Source organism: Typopeltis vanoorti, chromosome 18 (assembly GCF_054136105.1).
Source record: "Typopeltis vanoorti isolate ZY-2024b chromosome 18, IOZ_Tvanoo_1.0, whole genome shotgun sequence".
Lineage (NCBI taxonomy): Eukaryota > Metazoa > Arthropoda > Arachnida > Uropygi > Thelyphonidae > Typopeltis > Typopeltis vanoorti.
Window position 1 is genome coordinate 40,830,357 of NC_143566.1, and position 16,433 is coordinate 40,846,789.

A 16,433-nucleotide genomic window follows, 5' to 3' on the forward strand; every position below is an offset into this window, starting at 1 on the left:
ACAGATCGTCTGAAGAACAAAAGGGGTGGGCCCAATTAACCAGGGATAGGAATGCGCACCTACATCATCACTAGAGTCTTTCACAGAAGTCGATCCCTCATGGAACAGCTTTATAAAGAAATATGTAAAACTTTACTTCACTCTCCTAATTTAAACAGATCTGATGGTTTACCTCTATTCCCTTTATGGGAGATAGTACTTGATAAATCATCTAATCTTTCCTAACATTTTATTGTGTATATATATATATATATACACAATAAATTAGCCATCACCTAAGTAGCTAATGTAAGATTACTAAAAAGGTCAATAAATTTCCTAACTAAAATATATATGTGTATGTATATATATATTTTAGCTAGGAAATTTATTGACCTTTTTAGTTATCTTACATTAGCTACTTAGGTGGTGGCACCCTTTGGAATTGTCAGTTATTGTTCAATTAGCTTTATAAATGTACTGAAGATGCCTGTGATACACAGGCAAAAATTTTACTATTAAATAATATTTTACATGAGTTTTTCCATTATTATAATTTTGAATTCATATGTCTGCTCATGGTATTTCCTTATTAAAATGAATTGGTGCAATGATGATTTTTAAATAAACTCATCATTGCACCAATGAACACAAATCAAACAAGATATAAATCATTTTTCCTTTTAAGGTTACACGGTGATCAGCATTCATGTTTATGAATTTAGGGACACAAAACACACGTGTTGAAAAGATTATTTTACTGATTAATAATAAAATAATAACTTTACGTTTCGACCCCTGTATTGAGGTCATCTTCAGAAGGATACATTCAGAAGTATAAGAACAAGCTACATGCTGTTGCACTCTATACAAGTAAATTACATCTATGTTGTTAACTAATCTTTTCTCTTAGCCTGCCCTCTAGTGGAAAAAAAATTAAATAAATAAAAATAAAATAAAAACTACAATAAACTCTGCTAAAGTCTTCACGTACTAGGATTCTTCTGGAATTATACAGTTTATATTGTTATATTATCTTCTGGATTTGTACAGTACAGGTTGCTATTGAATATTCAAGAAAGAAAAAAAAACACTTCACTAGTCTTGTATTGAGATTTTTCTTCATGGTTGCTATGATGGGTCCTCCACATTCTTGGAATTGTTAGACCATCATTTTTATTCAGATTCGGATCATGTTTGAGCATTTCACATGCTTCCTTGTATTTCCGCTCGAACCAGGTTTTGGTGCAGTGTAGGGACTTGGTACCTTTCCAGTCAATTCTGTGGTATGTTTGGAGTGCGTGGTCAGAAAGGCCGGTTTTTCCAAAATGGAGGTATTTTATGCGACGTTTATGTTCATCCTTTCTGATTGGAATGGTTCGCCCTGTTTCCCCTATGTATGGTATGTTACATGTGCAATCTATTTTGTAAACCCCTGAGTGGGCTAAGTGTGGCAGGGGATCCTTGGAAGAACTGAGTAGGTGTCTTAATTTTGTCGGGGGTTTAAAGGTGGTTTTGATGTTGTATTTGTGTAGCATTCTGCCTATTTTTTCTGAATGCCTCTAACATATGGTATAGCAATAGCATTCTTGAAATCTTTTTTGTTATTAGTGGTATCTTTGTGGAGGATGTTATGAATGATTTTTATACTGTATCCATTTTTTATAAAGGTATGTTTGATGGTCTCATATTCATGGTTAAGAGCTTGTTCATTTGAACAAATGGTTTGAGCTCTGTGTTTAAGGGTGCTTATGACCCCTAGTTTTTGTGTTGGGTGGTGATAAGAAGTTTTGTGTATGTACTGGCCTGTGTGTGTAGGTTTGCGGTTTGGCCTGTGTGTGTGTAGGTTTGCGGTTAGGTCTCATATTCATGGTTAAGAGCTTGTTCATTTGAACAAGCTCTTAACCATGAATATGAGACCTAACCGCAAACCTACACACACAGGCCAGTACATACACAAAACTTCTTATCACCACCCAACACAAAAACTAGGGGTCATAAGCACAGAGCTCAAACCATTTGTTCAAATGAACAAGCTCTTAACCATGAACATGAGACCATCAAACATACCTTTATAAAAAATGGATACAGTATAAAAACCATTCACAAGATCCTCCACAAAGATACCACTAATAACAAAAAAGATTTCAAGAATGCTATTGCTATACCATATGTTAGAGACATTTCAGAAAAAATAGACAGAACACTACACAAATACAACATCAAAAACACCTTTAAACCCCCGACAAAATTAAGACACCTACTCAGTTCTTCCAAGGATCCCCTACTACACTTAGCCCACCCAGGGGTTTACAAAATTACACCATCCCAATCAGAAAGGATGAACATAAACGTCACATAGAATACCTCCATTTTGGAAAAACCGGCCTTTCTGACCACGCACTCCAAACATACCACAGAATTGACTGGAAAGGTACCAAGTCCCTACACTGCACCAAAACCTGGTTCAAGTGGAAATTCAAGGAAGCATGTGAAATGCTCAAACATGATCCGAATCTGAATAAAAATGATGGTCTAACAATTCCAAGAATGTGGAGGACCCATCTACAACCTTCATAGCAACCACGAAGAAAAATCTCAATACAAGACCTAGTGAAGTGTTTTTTTTTTTCCTTGAACATTCAATAGCAACCTGTACTGTACAAATCCAGAAGATAATATAACAATATAAACTGTATACTTCCAGAAGAATCCTAGTATATGAGGACTTTAGCAGAGTTTATTGTAGTTTTTATTTTATTTTATTTATTTATTTAATTTTTTTTTTTCACTAGAGGGCAGGCTAAGAAAAAAGATTAGTTAACAACGTAGATGTAATTTACTTGTATAGAGTACAACAGCATGTAGCTTGTTCTTATACTTCTGAATGAATCCTTCTGAAGATGACCTCAATACAGGGGTCGAAACGTAAAGTTATTATTTTATTATTAATCAGTAAAATAATCTTTTCAACAGTTGTGTATTTTGTGTCCCTAAATTCATAAATATGAAAGATATTAATCAAGCCACATTAATAGCCTGTGCTTCCACATTGAATTTTCCATCTACTGTAACCTTTTATTGACCAATATGACCATCCATCTTCACATCATCCATCATAGAACATATGTATTATTGTGCAGTAGGCTCACTCCATCTAGTCTAATAAATCCATCAATAAGACTCAGAGTGTTAACAAGCATTCATATTTAAAAATGTATCAATGAATCAATCATCTCTAACAGGAAATCACAAGTATTAAGCAAACAGTGTCCATAAATGGTTTCAGTGCAGAGGTGACTCAAAAATTTACCATTTCTCTCTACTTCCACAGATGTCATGCATGATAGGCATCCTTGAATATGTTGTGAAGTTTCTCAAAATGTTGTTTCAATTCACTGCCATGTTCAAACCCATCAAAAGTCATTGAGTCACCTCTGCACTGAAACCATTTATGGACACTGTTTGCTTAATACTTGTGATTTCCTGTTAGAGATGATTGCTTCATTGATATATTTTTAAATATGAATGCTTGTTAACACTCTGAGTCCTATCGATGGATTTATTAGACTAGATGGAGTGAGCCTACTGCACAATAATACATATGTTCTATGATGGATGATGTGAAGATGGATGGTCATATTGGTCAATAAAAGGCTTCAGTAGATGGAAAATTCAATGTGGAAGCACAGGCTATTAATGTGGCTTGATTTATATCTTTCATATTTATGAATTTAGGGACACACAACACACAAAAACTCAAAAATTTACCATTTCTCTCTACTTCCACAGATGTCATGCATAATAGGCATCCTTGAATATGTTTTGAAGCTTCTCAAAATGTTGTTTCAATTCACTGCCATGTTCAAACCCATCAACAAAATCCACCAACTATTATCCTCTCTTAAAGACAAACTTGTCCCATGCTCTTGCAAGCTTTCTTAATTTGGTTATATAGGTATTTAGCTGAGATGTAAATCGCTGAACATCATCATCTCTGTATTCAGCTGATAAAACTCATAAGTTCAGATTGATCTAGCATGGAGTTGACACTAGCTATAGGATCCTTTGAGATAATACGAATATGAATGTTTCTTAATTACACCATCCAAATCTTAACTGCAAGGATAGACTTATGATTCTCCAATTATAGTATTTACAAGTAGTATAATGGTATTTACAAATGGTGCAGTTCCCTTCTAATAACGTTATAGTTTGAATCTCGGATGCATGTGGTCGCATTAGTAAGACATCATTATTACATCAACAGCATGCAGTTATGATCAGTTGTTATTTTTATACACCAGTTAAGTTATGTGATACTCAAAATGAAATATCTGATAACTAATTTAGTCAACTGTATATTCTCTCTTTTCACTGTGGTCATGTTCCCCAATAACATGCTTCCATTTTGGACTTAAACATTAAATATTAAAAATTATCATCTCACAAAATATCATAGATTGATGATTCTTTGAAGTTATTTTTCTTACTTTATTTGAATTTGGATTCCATGTACGACGACGAGATGGTTTCCACTCTTGATTTTGTTCTGATTTCAAACTTACAGTTACATTCTGAGGAGGGGGAGGGGGTGGAGGCGGAGGAGGAGGTTGAGCTCCAGGATTATCCTCACCAGCATATCCTAAACCTGATGGATCATACATTCCTGGCAAAAGTCGAAGTCTATTCCCAGGAACAATACCCTGTCGTCCACGAAGTGAACATAACCACCATCCTTCCAGGCCATTGGTGTTTTGCTCCAAAACTGTGAGGATATCGCCTTTGTGGAAGGCCAGTTCATCTGGCGCTTCTGAAATGTTGTCATAGAGGGCCTTAGCAAGGCAGTTCTGAAATAAAAGTTTGTCTTAATTAATCAATTGTTTTAATTATGTCTTAACTTAATCTTCTTAATTTGTTAAGTATTATTTTTAATTATTCAGAATGAATTCAAAGAATATCAGTGGCATGGTAAATCAACAGATAAAACACCAGATAAGGAAAACTATGCTGGTTATGTAACTAGATTAAGTGCACTAGGAAAACAGATGGTCAGTAAATTCCCAATTATATATATAAAAAAAATGTAAATAATATAGTGATCAAAACTTTGCATAAAAATGATATAATAATATTTCTCATAAAGGGGATAACTGAAGGCTATCAGATGTGTTTAAGTTAGGCCAGTGTAGAAAAGAGAGCTGTGAGGCTTTTGTACACCGACCCAACTTAAATACATCTCATGGCCTTCAGTTATCCCCTTTATGGGAAATATTATTATATCACTTTCATGCAAATTTCTGATTGTTATATATATATATATATATATATATATTTTTTTTTTTTTTTACATAATTGTGAATTTACTGACCATCTGTTGTTCTGTAGTGGCCACTTTGATATCAATTCTTTTATTATAATTTTATTTTGTGTTCCATTGTTGTTATCATACTGAGGATGCATATGATACTTATGAAAAAATGTTACAGCTAATAAATTTATTTCACTTAAGTTAGTTTTTAATTTTTCCTAAGCTACTAACTCGATACAAATCACAAATCTGTCTGCCCATTCAATACCATTCTCACATTTGGGATAATGACTAGGAGTTCTCTCAAAAATACTTGAATCAGAACAGAAAGAGCAATTAGAGTGATTAATGACCCACCTCTCATGAATTTTCCACTCTTTCATATAGACATTCAGTCTTTGCTGATTTACATTTTGTACAACTATTTTCACACCTACTGTTCATCTGAATTGAACATTGGTAATCCCCCTACCCACTCACCTCTAAATCTGTTAAAATACACGCTATGGGTATCCAACACTCCTTTGCAGTTCAACTCCAAACTCACAGAACAAATTTATTCCTTTTCATTCATTATACTGCTGTCTTGTGGAATGGTCTTCCCTGTTAAATATTTCCTAAAAGAGTATGAGTTACAAGTCTTCAAATCCAAGTTTTTTCTTTCTCCTCAACGTTCTGCTCATTCACAGTACTAATGTACTATAGGCTGAGTAATATCCTCTTCTGTGTGTATATTGGATTACCATTAAAAAAGAAAAGAAAAGAAAAGCCGGCGTGGTTAGCGTATCTGCTCTCCAGCCAAAAGGCTGTGGGTTCGAATTCCGCCTTGAGCATGGATTTTTGTGATTGTCTGTGAAGTACTGGTGGTGGTCGATGGCATAGATGATGAAGGTAGTGGTGGAAACGGTGAGTGTTGTAGATTAAGTGTCCTCCCTGGATGAGTCTTTGGACTTCCTGGAGGTGTTGTGTAATAATAATAAAAGAAAAAAAAGAAAGTTGCACTTCAGTCATCCACTACACTATTATTGTATAAATTAAACAGAATAGACCAAAAGCTGCTCAGATACTTGATGAAATTTGGATTAAAAGTGGTTTCTTGGAGTATTAAAGGTCCCTTGACAATTTCTACACAACTGGACCCCACCAAAAAAAAATTAAGGATTTAGCCTATAGAACAGGGAGAAAAAGAGTAAAATACCATATATATATATATATATATATAAACACACCATTATAGAAGGCATAATTCAGCATATTTTTTACAATTTATTCCTCAAATGTTTTTCCTCATTCATTATAAAATATATATTATTTCATTAAAAAAACATAACACAATAATAACAATATATTTTTATTCCTTTTATTTCCCAAAGGAAGTATTCAAGGCCATCTAACCCTAACTTTTGGAGACTAGTGGACAATCATTCTCTACCCTTAGCCAGTCAGAGATAGCTGGTTCAAACTTACCTCTGATTGGCTAAGGGTAAAGAGTGATATTAATTTACAAATTAAGTGCACTAGGGGAAAAAAATGGTCAGTAAATTCCCAATTATGTTAAAAAAAATCTTAAAATAATATAATGATCAGAATTTTGCATAAAAATGATATAATAATATTTCTCATAAAGGGAATAACTGAAGGCTATTAGATGTGTTTAAGTTAAGCCAGTGTAGAAAGGAGAGCTATGAGGCCTTTATACACCTAACTTAAATACATTTCATGGCCTTCAGTTATCCCCTTTATGGGAAAACAATATAGCAGACAACTGCTGCCATCTCATGGTCCGTAACCATATATACTAATATTATTCCAGTACAAACAGTAGAATAAAAACTCAAAAAATTTGCTATAGTCAGCAACTAGAATTGAAAATGGTTATTTGGCTGACATTTATTGGTTAATTATCAATAACATAAACTACCTTCAGAAATATGAGCAACACCACAACAGCAGCAACATCACTTAATAATGTCAGTAAAATGGTTGCTTCTAAAATTGCAACTAACTAACCCCTTTGCTGGCTAATATTTTAATTACCTGTTCACACAAGATTTTTTTTTAAATCTTGTGTGAACAGGTCAAGGTCTTGAATATAAATTAGAAACCTTAACTACAGAACCAGAAACAGATATGGAATGTAGTTGGCACTTCCACAATTTTAGCTTCCTTTCAATTTGCAGAAATCTTATCTACGTTGAGATTCTATCAAAGATTAACACCATGAGGTGCACAAAAAATTAAATATAATCTAGAGCTTACGAGATGGCATACAGCAGGTAATTTGAACCAAAATTAGTGTACACAAAAATTTATTATATGCATTTCCTATTAATCAGTTAACAAGGTATAAATCAGATGCAGATTCACATTTTTGTCTTGACCACATAAATGTCAAATATGGATTTGATTCCATATTTGGTTGAAAATTATTTAGCTCCTGCACAAAGTCCTGAAAATCACTGTAGAAAATCACTCAATACTTCATTCCCCAATTCCACTAACTCTCCATTCTGACCACTAAATGTATTTTTGTCTAAGAAGTGGACATATCTGCTATCTTCTTGTCTGTTTTCTAGGGAGAAAAACCCCTTTCACCTCTGTAGAAGTGTAGTTAACTTGAATTTAAATTAAAAAAGCACTTATCAAAGGTTCTACATGTGATGAGATTCAAACTCGGGTCTTTTATAATCAATGATGCCATTCAGTGGTGTAGCTAGAGGTGGGCAGTCCGCCCCAGGCGGCACTTTGAACCTTTTTGAACTTTTACAGTTAATTATAAAATGCAGTCTCAAGAACTGATTTCCAAATATTGTAATACTACTGCGAATTTTTCTCACAATTGCTGTAAGTGTTGCTGGTTGTGAGAGGAGTTTTTCTAAATAAAACTGATTAAGAATTACTTACATTACTATGAAATAGACTTTGCCAATGTCATTGATGATTTTGCTAACAGAAAAGCAAGAAATATAACATTTTAGAATGTTGAAATTAAAGTTTTACTTCAAAAATAAACATAGTGTTTTAATTTATTTCCCTATATGTCATTTTGACTTTTTGTAGTATTTTTGATTTGTATTGAGAGGGGCAGCAAACTCAGGGACTGCCCCAGGTGGCAAAAGCTACACTGATGCCATTCACTTCAACTTTGACTTCTAGAAATATAATAAATAAAAATAAACCTTTTATGGAAATTATTAAAGCTACATTACACTTCTATTGAGTCCCCCGGACTAGTTGCAAGAAGCCACTGCACTCTATGTCAGTCTACCTTACAAATGTATGTTTTCTGTGTCTGCTCATTGCATGACCAGTTTGTCTGGCTTGCAGGAGAGAAAAAAGTCCTGCTACCTCCATGAGACCAGCTAGTTCACCTTCAACCAAAAGAAACTTCTATAAAGATTCTTCATGTCATGATAAGAATAAAATTCATATATGAAAGACCTACATATTAATGAATTAGGCAATGAGAGAAGTTGCACAGTACATTGCAACAATCAGCCATGTGTCTGATATCTCGATACATCATTCAACATCTAATTTATGTTCATTCGATGTATAACAAATATTAATTTAGAAATCTTTCTGCTAATACCTTTTTACTATTTGTATTTAATATGAAGATGCACATGGTAAGATGTATGAAACTAGTAATTAAATATTTTTACTTTCAAATAAGTTGTGTGTGGTACTCACCAGACAAAATATGTATGGACATTTCAATCCATGGAAACCTCAGTTCAAAATAAAAAAATTTTTAAATGCATTGCAAATGGAGTGCTAGAGAACTTAGAAAAAGTCATTATTATTTCTCTAACTCTCCATAGCATACACGAAAATTCATAAATGCAAGATAAGTGTATGTCAGAGTTTACATTATTTTTTGAGAAATTTCCTTGTCAAGAATGCTTTGTAAAATGGCATATCAAAATTATTAAACATAACGATGGTTATTATGGTTATTAAACATAACAATATAATCACTGCAGTTCTGAAATTCAAGTCATCAATATGGCTCAGCCTATTCAAAAAACAATATTGTGTGATTTCAGCAGAAAGAAACAGGCCTTGCATAGTGGATCGGATAATGCCACAATTCAAATTAAAGATACCAACAGTAACAAAACTTCCCAAAAACAATAATTCGTGATTTTGGATTTTGTCTATAGGGAAAGATCAAGCAATGTTTTATTTTCGAATGGTACATAATTTGATTTTTTTTAAACCTTCTTATTATAGTTTCAATAAAAAAAAATACTGGTATTTGGATTTTTTAAAAAAGATTTTTTGTGAATTATGTGTGCCCTTCTATTTCAGTCAGTGAATGTCAGGATGAGCATTTCAGTGAAGTGCTCAGTGCGATTTATGATATTTAAGATTCAAGTGAGTAAATTCTCACTTAGATTAACCTATTGGGTTCACCTAAATTCTCATGTGCAACAAGAATTTAGATGAACCTAATGGCCTAATCCACCAGATGATGAATGTAGCAAACAGTGGTATAATCAAGTACCAGTAGTATTGAAAAGCATTGAATATATCCAGAATATTCATGTGAGAGTCATTTTGATGAAGTTTGAAATCAACTACTACGAGTACAAATTTGGGGTTGGTATTCCTCGGTCAGCTGTTCGCACAAAATGCTTCTAAAAGATTGCAGTATAAGCCCTGTAAATTATATTACTGAAATGGATAGATAACTTCATCTTCACTTTGCTGTGACAGAAGGCAATTTCTTCAGAAGAGCCATATATTTATAAAGCAACATTTTAGAGAATATAAACCAGTACAATTCAATCAAGGCTCGACTTTATCTAATGAATATCTAAACTCCAAAAGTGATCTCTCCTACCTCCTCTTCCCTCCTCCAAAGTGAACATTTTGTGGTTTACAATTACAAACACAGAAATGCTTGCTGTTTTTTTTTATTCCAGAAATAAAAAAAAAAGTATTCGGGTTTTTGCAAAATGCCAGTGTATCCCTGTTGAAATGGCATTTTCAATCATAGCTTTAGACCACCGAAAGAAAGACTATATAAGGTTTGATTCTAGCTGCAGACTAGAGGAACTTTTTCTTAGTCTTTCTTCCACCAATTCCTGAGTTAATTAATCACTGGCACATTCAATATGCCCCCGTTGGAAAGTTTTTAAACTAGCATCTCAAAAAATCAAATGTAAAACTCACATTACTGCAGACAAAAAAAATATGTATTATGAAGTAGGGCCGCAAGATGGTGGAAGACCTACCTATTCCCCTCCTTTGGGGAATAAAAGGCATCAGAGATTTTTTTTTCTTTCTTTACTTTAAAATACAAAACACCTATCGAATCCATTTCATCCATCAGTACGTAAGTCATTCCTAGACTAGTACTGAATGAATTTCATCAAAATTGGATTATGGGAATTCATACAACAAGCCATCTCTATTTGTGAGATTGCACAACTATCAATCGAACCATTTTCAGGAATAAAACGTTTCAAAATTACATATGGCAATAACTCCACCTGATTGGATTTAATATAACTTGGTTTTTAAGATATATACTAGAATATGTCCACATGATTTCATTTTGATTACAACTGCATCACTTTTAGTGAAATTTAAATGAAGTTTAATATTGAATGAAATTTGGAAACTTAGTAATGACCCTAAGGATCATCTAGGAAACTATAGATGACACCTCTTTGCTATAAAGATCCGAACCATTTTAACATCATTTGCGAAGATATGGTAAACCAAGAACGAATCTTGGCCCTCCCAATGTATTACAGGTTTTCATGTTAGAAAACCGTAGCAATTGATTTACATACTGTAGAGTTTTGTAAGTTATTTATTACTAGCTTCACCAGAAATGGTGACAAGGAGGATGGAAAGCAGATGGACAAAGAACTAGACGGAAAACAGGGCAGACCAGCTATATCATGAGATGACGAAATAAGATATTATAGTTATGTATGAAGATGTACAAGATCAACTAAAATGGAAGAAACATGGAGAGACATCTGTTCAGAAGAAATCGAAAAGAAGCGAAGAGCAGAATCTACTACAACATTTCTTTAATTCCTAAAAATCATATGGTATATTAATAAATTAAATACTTAATTCTGTATGTTAATCAAGTAAATAATAGTTTAATATCCGACGTTTCACTGACTAATATCTGTCAGCATTTTCAAAGGATACACTAGTAAGCAATAGAAAGTAACAAAAACTAGGAAACTAACCGACAATTCTAAAAATTATATAAAGTTATCACTGTGCGTGATAACAATACGACATGTGATACAATACGCGTGTCGCAAGTACGTTTTATTTGTTGAGATATTTATTGTAATTTTCATGAAAGTTCATTTCTTTTTGGTTAAATGATCTGATTAGAGTTTTCCATATATCTGGTAGGATTAGGCCTTGATTCTTATTTAAGTTACCTGTTGAACGGGCGACTGTAGCAGCTTCTTTGAATGTTCTGGAATGGTAGTTCTCTTCTATGTAGGGCATATGACTCATATCCCATTCAATATTATGGTTGGTAGAGGCAAAGTGGAAAGAAAGGCCTGATATATCTTGTCTGTTATTCCTTACATAGCCTATGTGTTCTTTCTTTCTTGTTTCAAAACTTTAGATGTCTGTCCGATGTAATTGATACTGCATGACCAGGGTATGTTATAAACTCCAGAGTATTTGTAGAAAGGATGGCTATCTTTCGGTGATCTTATAAACTTTTGAATGGTCTCAATAGGTTTGAAGGTTACTCTGATATTATATGGTTTTAGAAGAAGAGCTATTTTTTTGGATATTGTACTAACAAACGGAATTGTTATAGAGCTAATGTATTGGGTTTCATCTCGTCTTTGTGGAATGTAAATATCTCAACAAATAAAACGTTGTACTTGCGACACGCGTATTATATCGCATGTCGTATTGTTATCACGCACAGTGATAAGTTTATATAATTTTTAGAATTGTCGGTTAGTTTCCTAGTTTTTGTTACTTTCTATTGCTTACCAGTGTATCCTTTGAAAATGCTGACAGATATTAGTCAGTTAAACGTTGGATATTAAACTATTATTTACTTGACTAACATACAGAATTAAATCTTTAATTTATTAATACTAGTGGTCAAGAAAAAGGTCATAATATGTACAGATGGTATATTATTATATTTTAAAAGTATGAATTTAAATACATGAAATAACATCTCAAAGTAATGTTAAGTTTAGAGAAGTATTTCTCAACAAGAGGAGACCTCCACATAGCCTTTAAAGGAATGCGGAGAACCGACCAGGGCTTCTGATCTAATGTCCAATCCTCACCTTCTCGTGGTGCACCCTGTTGGGTATCTACCTGGAGACTGAACGAACGAGGATGGGTTGGCAATTTGGGATTTAGCCGACCAAATGGTATTCTTATTGGCTTAAACCAGTCTAGAAAATTATGGTAGAACATGACAAAATTTCATGCCGGCTGGGGCGTCGCCCAGTTAAACAAGGCCCCCGTTGTTTTCGACAGAGAACCAGGGCAAACAGCGAAAAGTCAGCTACTGGAACAAATCTGAAAGTACACCCCAACTTAACATCACCAGAGTTAAAGATCGGTACTATCAACATAAGAAGCCCGAATGGCAAATAAATGGAGCTAGTGGAGGAATTAGATAAGTACCAGATCGACATAATAGGGGTCACAAACAAAAAAGACAAAAACTGGCGAGATCTTTCTGAGCAATAAATACAAAATGTTATATTCAGGAAATGACAATCAAGGAAAAGAAGGAGTAGCCATAGTATTCAGCACAAAATACGAGGCTTATCTTCTTGAATGGCAGGCAGTGTCAAGTAGAGTGATTTGGGCAAATATCAGAATGGGGAACTGGACAATGAGACTTATTTGTGCCTATGGTCCCACAGAAGGTTCTACTAAGGTAGAAGTGGAGGAATTTTTTGAGGATCTAGAAAAAGCTACTGAAAAGGAAAAGTTGGTCCTTGTTGGGGATCTAAATAGCAGAGTACTAAATGATTGTCAGACATACAAAAATATATTGGGAAAATTTCGAAAAAAGAGCAAAGCTAATAATAATGGCAAATACCTGTTGGATTTCTGCCCAGGTCATGGACTGGTTTTTACTAACACCATGTTCCAACATAAAAATGTGCACAAATTCCCATGGAGAGAAGAGGCAAGGAATAAGAAAAGTCTCATTGACTATATTATTGTTGATAGTGATGTTTTCTCCCTGGTGCAGGACACCAGAGTGTACAGAGGATTTGAAATTGGAAGCAATCACTATTTAGTCTTGAGCAGGATAAAATTGAATTTCGTATTGAAAAGAATAACATGTAAGAAAGTTTTAAAGTGAATAAAAGTTGAGCAGCTCTCAGATGTGAACTGTAGACTAAAATACACAAAGATTATTGAAGAAAAAATGAAAGAGTTTGAGAACAGGAACCAAACCTTGGAGATTCAGTGGCAAGCCTTGAAGAAAACTCTGATTGATTCAGCCAGAGAGGCATGAGGTGAGGTTGTCTGCAAGGATAGAAAAATCAGAACTCCATGGTGGATACAGGAAGTTAAAGAGGCAGCGAAGGAAAAGAAGAAAGCATATCAAAAGTTCCTGGCAAATAAGTCAGCTTGTGCTCTTAGAGAATACAGAGACAAATGTAAGAAAGCTAAACATTGTGTAAAACTAGCTAAACAAAAGTCATGGGAGGACTTTGGCAAGAACATAGAAAATAAATATCAAGAAGGTGGCAAGATATTCTGGAGGTTGTAAAAGGAGTTAGAGATGATAAAGGTTACATGTAAACAGGAGAAAAAAATATCATTGAAGTATGGAGTAATTACTTCGAAAAATTGCTAAATGAAACAATCAGTGGTAAAAAAACACAGCAGGTAGACAGTCAGGAATACATATCCATACTTGAAGGAGAAAAAGCCATCAAAGGCTTGAAATGTGGAAAGGCAGCAGGAGTAGATAATATTCGACCAGAAATGCTGAAATATGGTGGTATAAAAGTCTTATAGTAGCTGTACTGCATAGTTCAGAAAGCCTGGACAGAGGGACGAATTCCCGATGATTGGAGTAGAGCTCTAATAGTACCCATATATAAAAAGGGAAATAAAACTGAATGTGAGAATTACAGAGGTATTTCCCTACTGAGTGTTCCTGGCAAGATCTATGCAAGCATACTTGAGAAACGATTGAGAAGAATTGTGGAAGAAAGCTTGGTGAAGAACAAGCTGGATTCAGGCCAAATAGAGGCTGTCAGGATCAGAGCTTCACTTTACAACAAATAGTTGAGAAAGCATGGGAATATAACAAAGATCTATACTTAAGTTTTGTCAATCTGGAAAAGGCATATGACAAGGTGCCAAGAGAGAAGCTATTCAATACGCTACAGTTATATGGTGTCAGTGGGGCATTATATCAAGCAATACTTAGTCTGTATTTGAGTTGAAAGTCGTCAGTTAGAATTGAAGGAAGTACAGGAAGATGGTTTAATGTTAAATCTGGTGTGAGACAAGGATGTACATTATCTCCTCTGTTATTCATTATCTATATGGATCACATTATGAAGGAAAGTGGTATTAAACATGATATCAGAATTGGAGATGTTAATGTCAGCTTTTCTTGCGGATGATGTTATACTTCTAAATAAATCCACTACAAGTTTGCAAGATTCTATGACTAAATTGAATAGCTGTTGTAATAGATATGGTATGAAGGTCAGCATTAAAAAGACAAAGACAATAGGTAGAATTGTTGAAAATGTCAACTGTGTTGTGAATGGGGAACCTGTGGGACAAGTAAAACATTTCAGCTACTTAGGCACGATTTTAAGTGAAGATGGTGAATTAAATATGGAAATAGACAACAGAATTAACAAAGCTGGTATGGGTAGGAAGTCAATTGAATAAATTCATATGGAATAAGAGAGAAATTAGTTGGAACACTAAATTAGCTGTATACAAGACAGTGTTCAAACCAGTTTTAACTTATGGATCTGAGAGCTGGGTCAGAAGTAAAACACTTGACTAAAGACTAGCGACTGCAGATATGAGAGTCCTGAGAAAGATTAGGGGGTGAACAGATGGCATCAATGGCAATATCATATTAAAAACAAGGATATTAGGAAAGAACTTGACATTGTCGCATCCAGGAATGCATTAGCAGAGCTAATCTCAGGTGGTATGGTCATTTGAACAGAATGGGCGAAGAAAGATTAGCAAAACAAGTGTTCTCTGCCAGGTTGGCAGGAAAGTGACCCAGAGTAAAACCAAGATATAGGTGGATTGATACAGTACAATGTGCCTTACACGATAGAAATATAAGATCTGATAATGATAATATTGGCGTCTTGACAAGTGACAGACTAATTTGGAGGAAAATTGTAGATAGGAAGTTAGTAATGATGTAAATTTTTCATGTAGTAGTATCATATCCTGTACACCCCTTGAGGGTACATATCAGGAATTTGATGATGTGATATTGCCCCTGGGGGTGAAAATTGTTTCTTCGATGGTGGAGGGGGAACAAAATTAGTTTTTTTTGTTGCGAAAAATTATTAGGAATAATGCCACAAAACAAATGAAGTACACTCTTAATTTCTAAAATAGTGAATAAGTAATAGAATATCCTTTTGAAGCATGCTGTATAGGATATGATTTATAGGCAATATATTCATTACTTAAGTAATATATACTGCTTTTTTTTATCACAATGTTTCATATATGCCATCCAGCAGGAACGACAAAATCATTAGCCTCGCAGAGTCCTTTAATACTGCAGTTTCCTTGTTCTTATTTGATTTCATAAATACAACAGGGTGAAAAAAAGTGCAATAAACCTTTATGAAAATAATATATTGATATTGGAAATTTTAGAAGTGATTAGAAACAGTTTAGAGGACAATTAGATAAAAATGGACTAAAAAAAGTCCTCTAGGGGTTGATAACTAAAGGAAGGTTGATAAACAGTGGTTCAGAGTATGTTAGTCGAGTAGGTAGTACTTCCACTTTGATACGAACAAGATGAGATTCCAATCCACCCAGAATGAGTGCTTTGAAAAATCTTTAGGATGAACTACTACTGAATTGTAACAACTTGATAAGTGAAAGCCTACAATAAAAAATAAAAAAAAAAAAAAAAAAA

The 16,433-nt window shown here is 34.0% G+C and overlaps 1 protein-coding gene across 3 annotated transcripts in view; it reads right to left on the minus strand.

Annotated features, from left to right (window-relative positions):
* Positions 1 to 16,433, minus strand: part of LOC150096611 (breast cancer anti-estrogen resistance protein 1-like) — a 216,716-nt gene that overhangs the window by 42,825 nt on the left and 157,458 nt on the right. For all 3 annotated transcript variants that reach the window (XM_090408380.1, XM_090408378.1, XM_090408379.1), the window contains exon 2: positions 4,473 to 4,829. In XM_090408380.1, the coding sequence (XP_090264506.1) occupies positions 4,473 to 4,646 (174 nt within the window). In that variant the 5' untranslated portion in view covers positions 4,647 to 4,829. The remainder of the gene's footprint in view (positions 1 to 4,472; positions 4,830 to 16,433) is intronic.